Below are 6,075 nucleotides of genomic sequence, written 5' to 3'. Positions count from 1 at the left end.
ACGGTAGGGTCTAGAACCGATTAACCGTGATAAACGAGGGTTCACTGTAATTTTCTTTATGGAAGATCTAAGTCGAACATTTGTTTTTGTTATTTAAGAATAGTTTCCTCATTCTTGAAAGATATTTGTCTTATATAGAATTTTAAGTTGGTAGATAAGTAGGCCTGGGGATATATTTCAACGTATTGTCTAACGTAAAAGTCTTGTGGTAATCATTGAATGTCTTTCCTTGGCCACAGATTCATAAATAAATTAATATTCATGTTTGTGAGTGACTTTTTTGTGATTTCTACAATTTACTCTGGTACAACTCACTGTAATAGGAAACAAGTTCAGCATGTTTAAGATTGATTTTAAAAGATTTATTTATTGGCAGTACTGAACTTAAACGCCTTTTTATCTGACATAAATGTAGGACATAAAGTCTCATACATTTGCTATGAGTCAAAATCAACCGATGGAAGTGAGTGTGATTTTTTTTGGGGGGGGTGAGGAGTAAATCAAGGGCTGTGGCAGGGCTCTTTTGTATTTTATATTTAGTGTGCTTATCAGAAAGGAAATGGTTCTTATCTATGATGTTCTACAAAAAAAACATTTTAATATGGTTTAAAATGTTCTACAAAGAACCATTTAATACTTAAGAACAATTATATTCATTTGACTCTAAAAATAACCTCTACTTCTTAAGAAGCAGCAGACAGTATTCTTTATTTATACTTGCCCAAACATGAAATAGACTTTTAACGGATTGTTAAACATATAATAAGATCAAGTGTGTGTTTCTGTGCTTGTAAGCGCATACAGGCAACTGGCTAGTGCTAATAGGGTTTTTAAAAAAACATTAGGGAAGGACTTAGCATTTATCACACAGATGTGATGATGACTAGTTTAAGAGTTATTTACATAGTACTGAGGAGGAGGTTACCATTATGCAGAGCCTTAGAAAATGAACGGAATGTGCTGACTGGAAATGTTTGGTCTCAGGAAGAAGGTAGGACAGGAAAAGAAGAAAGCATGGCAAATTCAGGAGTTGGCTGTAGGCACCCTAGTAGCTGCTGTGAGAAATTGACCAGGAAAGGTAGCTTTGCAGTATAGTTATTCCTCATCTAGCTTGTACTAGAATTAACTGGGTTTCTTTTAAGAATGTATTGGTGCTGAAGCTCTCTGGGTGATTCTAATCGGAAGGTAAATCTGAGAACCACTTCAATAGTCCATGGGTGGCCTTTTAATGTTACGATGAGTATATATATATATATATATATATTTACTAGGCATTTTTCTGCTCGAAAAAGGACTTGAACTGGTGATAGGGTTTTGGGATTTGTACCGTGCACATGGTTTTGTGTGTGTGTGTGTGTGTGTGTGTGTGTGACAGAGAGAGAGAGAGATAAGAAGGAGCTTCAAAATGTTTGTGGAAAAATTCCAATATCGTTTTTTTTCTCCGTAAATTTCCAAAGGCTTCTGAGAAGTGGAAAATGAGATAGCAGATATCGCAAAAATAAGCTTGTACTCAGTTTTTGACTTGAATTGCATATGAATATGATGGCCTTTGCTAAGCATTTGTATGAAGCATTTATTTGCTTATTTGTCCTGAAAATTAGATACATTGCTTAGCTTGAGAATAGGAATAGTCTTATTAAATGAGTCTTAAAATACCTACAAAAAACAATGCTGATAAGACCTGTCCCTCTGAGAATTCAAATATTAAAGCTAGCAGAACTTAAAACATAATATATGTCCAATGTAATATAATTTGATAGATTTTGTAAACATAGAAACCATAAAAATATAAATATCAATCGTAAAAAAATTATAAGTTCCAATGAATACATGTGTGAATATAAATTGTGGATTTGTGTGTTTAGCAGCTTTTAAGAAGTTTGTGGGAAACTTTTATTACCTTTGAATTCTGTTTTTCAATGAACATTTTGAAGCCGCCTCATTCACAAACCCACACACATGAATTTTATTTTTAATTTCAAAGACAATATCAGAACTGAAACTTAGAGAGAGAAAAGATGGAAAACATAGACAAGAGAGACATTGAGTATGACAAAAATATTTAATAAACATAATTAGTGGCCCAAGAGCAAAAGGGAGACTGGATCAGCAGTGACCATATTTTAAAGATGTAATAGTTTAGATATTACTAAAAATAACATTAAACATCAGGCCAGTTAAGAACTACTATGGAATTCAACTTGAATATATATAAAGAAAACTGGTTCCAAGTCCTAAATATAAATTACACAATTATTAAGACCATCAATTAAAATATAGTGACAAACTTATAGCTTTAATGCAATGCAAGGCATAAACCCATAATGAAAAATATCCACACTATAGAAGACAAAACAACTGGGACCTACTGAAAAACACGTGTATGCACATCAAAAGACTTCATGGAAAAAGTGAACGTCTGTGGGTTCACAGATGGAGAAAAATATTCAGTGTGATACATCAGATAAAAGGGCTAATCAAAATGTAAGGGAAACTCTACAGCATCTTACCCAGAGAAATACAAACAGTCCAACCAAAAAATGGGCACAAGACATGCATGGACAATTTACCAAAGATGACATTCAGACAGCCACCAACCATATGAAGACATGTTCATATTTATTGCCATACGTGAAATACAAATGAAAACAACAATGAGATACCACCTCACACAGCCACTTTTGGCATAATTCAAGAAAACCGAAAATAGCAAATGCTAGAGAGGTTGTTGAGAGATGGGAATGCTTTTACCTTGTTGGTGGGACTGTAGAATTGCACAACCATTATGGAAATCAGTATGGCCAACACTTAGACAAATGCAAATACAAGTGCTTTATGATCTAGCCATCTCTCTACTGGGTATATACCCTAAAGAAATTAAGAATACAACATAAACAAACGTGTGTACACCTTTGTTTCTTTTCAGCATTTTCCACACTAGCAAAACCATGGGAATAACCAAACCCCAGCTATAGAGAAATGGAGAAACACATTCTGAAACGTTCGCACTGTGGAGTTTTATGCCTTAGTAAAACCAGTGTTAACTCTCAAACAGCACAGGACATGGACAAAGCTACAGAGAGCTCTATGCTTAGCAAACTCAGTCAGTCTTACAAAGATAAATTTTGAATATCTATCACCATTGTTATAAGTAAAAGCAAAGAAGAGGAAATGTGGTTTATATTCCCATAAACAAGACTTTGATACCTTTGAGAGGCCAGTCATGGGGTTGGGAATGGGGAAAGTAGGGTTAGGGGGAGAATTGGGGAAAAGTGGGGAGGGGGTTTAGCAGGGTATTATTGTCACAGTGACCCTATAAGACAGAATAGAAGATGTTTCTTTGGGTTTCTGAGGCTTTAAATAATTCCAGGAACAGAAAGCCTCATTTTGCTTCTTCAGAACAGCTCTTGGATTTGAACTGCTGACCCTGGCATTTAGCAGCCCAATGTGTAACCCATGTTGTTACCAGGACTATACTCTTAAGCCATCATTAGTAGAGCGCAGTATATGCCCCAGGGTAGAAACAGGTATTTACAACTGATAACTGAGCACTGATACAGAATATATAAAGAATTACTAAAAATTAATAAACATAGCAGCTTTTTGTAGGAAGTGTACTAAATTTATAGGTAAGTAACTAGACATCATCAAAGTGTGAGAATCTTCTCACTTTTGTTACTCATTAAAGGGATGCAATTTAACTTAAAACAAGATACTGTGTACTCACCAGAATACTAAAAAAGAGGGGGAAGGGAGTGAATAAGGACATAACACTAATGTTGGTGAGAGTTTAGACAGTTCTAACAGAGCTGTCATATACCATTCATGCAAGTGAAAATTGATATAGCTAAGCCATAGAGGTGAGGTTGAACATGCCCATAACCTGATACATCGCACTTTCACCTCTAGTCATATACCCAGCAGAAATGTGTGCTTCATATAGGCATCCAAAGATTGAAATTAGAAATTTCAACCTAGCATTATTTGTATTGGCCCCTAATTGGAAATAACCCAAATGTCCATAATTAGAGTGGATAGCTTGATGTGTGCATATTAATGCCATAGAGCCACAAATAAAAGAACTTAAATTAAGCTCTATCAACAATATGAATCTTAGGATTCCAAAGATGTAAACTTTAATAATAGGTAAGAGTAATTTGTGGGTTAAAAGACACCTTCGGGTAGAACTGGGGTGGTAATTAGGAAGAACTAGGACAACTGTTGAGCAGTGATAATGTTTAATTCTTGCCCTTGGAGGTTGTTACTTAGCTGTGTTCATGTGGTGAGGACTTGTCGAGCATTGGAAGTTAAGCTGGCAATGTTATTTTTAAATTAAAAATAAAGTTCTGAAAGAAGGATTCAGCATTATTAGATGCCACAGAGATTTCAAGGATGATCAGTGCTGAAACCTGTGTTCCAAAAACCAAACCTGTTACCTTTGTGTTGCTTCCAACTCTTAATTAGTTTTTCATTTCTAAGAGGAAAGAGATCCCATTTCTACAAATATTAACTGATTACTTTTTACAGCCCCCTTTAAAAAATTGGCAAAAGACTTAAAACTATTACTGCAGGGAAGATATACCAATGAACCACACCTGAGGAAACGCTCCCATCAGTAGCATCATTCGTTGTTGTTGTTGTCAAGTCATTCGCGTGTCATGGAATAAAGCCAGGCCAACTCTGCCATTGAGTCGATTGTGACTCACGTGGACCCCATAGGACAGGGTGGAACCGCTCCTGAGGGTTTCAGAGACTAATCGTTTGTGTAGGAGGAGAGAGCCGCTCCCTCCGGGTAGCAGCTGGTGAGTTTGGTGCATTCCAACCACCAACCTCGTGGTTATCAGACCACTGTGGTCCATGGTTCTCCAGCAGGGCTTTCTTGGCTATAATCTTAATGGGAGGAGCCTTATTGGCTCATTACTAAAGTGCCTGCAAACCAAGCTGCTTCACAAGAGAAAGAGGTGACACATCTGCTTTCACAAAGAGTATAGACTTGGAAACTCTGGAGTAGTTCTCTTTTCTGCAGAATTGCTGTGAGTTAGAATCGACTTGATAACAGTAGTGAGATTTGGTTTGAAATCTTACTAGAAGCAGATCACAAGACCTGCCTTTCTCAGTACCGTTGGGTGGGTTTTTAAATTCCAACCTTGTTGTTTAATACTCTAGCATAATTTGTATCACCTTGGCTCCCCATTGGTACTATAGAGCTATTGACCTTTATAAACAACAAAAAAAGCATAATGAGAAACCATGCCCCGTTCTCATACTCCTCCAGTTTTAACAATTTTTGACTTTTCCAGTTTTCATAATTTGAAAACTTAGGTCCTTTTTTATTACTGGCTATAATGTCTTAAAATGTTTTTCAATCATCAGATGAAAAACCAGCTCTAGAACAGAAGCCTTCTAAACCAGCTGCTCCACACGTCCCGCTCAAGAAGCCTACTCCGCCCACCAAAGCCAATAATTTAGTGAGATCACCTGCAATCCTGTACCCAAAGCGACCTGAAAAACCAGTTCCTCCACTGCCTCCTATAGCCAAGTAAGTTTTCCCATTCTTAGTTATCTTATTGATTTACCTGCCTTTATTTGCATGCCTTTGTTGCTACTTTTGATTTATGAATCTCAAAGTTATTTTCAAGTAGTAATTTTCTACCTTTTCTTTATAGGCTCAAGTAATTCATTATTCTAGTTGAATACATTTAAAGAATGTTTGCATTTCTGGTTATATTGTGATCAGTGTTGTGGCAGAGATTTATTGTATAGGGAAATCGTTTTACAGAAGGGAAAGAAATTGGTGTTTTTACGCTGTAAAATTTTCAATGTCATTAAATCAGAGTTGGTTTTTTTTTTTCCATTATGTTCATTAGCTTTTTTTTTTTTAATCATTTTATTAGGGGCTCATACAACTCTTATCACATTCCATACATACATCAATTGTGTAAGCGCATTTGTACATTCATTGCCCTCATCATTCTCAAAACATTTCCTCTCCATTTAAGCCCCCGGCAATAGGTCCTCATTTTTCCCCTCCCTCCCCGCTCCCCCTCCCTCATAAGCCCTTGATAATTTATAAAT

At 36.2% G+C, this 6,075-nt stretch overlaps 1 protein-coding gene across 1 annotated transcript in view; it reads left to right on the top strand.

Moving 5' to 3' along the window:
- The window catches only part of LOC101638516 (CD2 associated protein), a 97,350-nt gene that overhangs the window by 68,504 nt on the left and 22,771 nt on the right, over positions 1 to 6,075 (top strand). Inside the window, exon 12 of the mRNA XM_045294758.1 lies at positions 5,374 to 5,539. Coding sequence (XP_045150693.1) covers positions 5,374 to 5,539 — 166 coding nt within the window. The remainder of the gene's footprint in view (positions 1 to 5,373; positions 5,540 to 6,075) is intronic.

Source organism: Echinops telfairi, unplaced genomic scaffold (genome assembly GCF_000313985.2).
Source record: "Echinops telfairi isolate 266 unplaced genomic scaffold, ASM31398v2 ScPeMD7_3533;HRSCAF=4204_1, whole genome shotgun sequence".
Lineage (NCBI taxonomy): Eukaryota > Metazoa > Chordata > Mammalia > Afrosoricida > Tenrecidae > Echinops > Echinops telfairi.
This window is presented reverse-complemented; position numbering and strand designations above follow the sequence as displayed.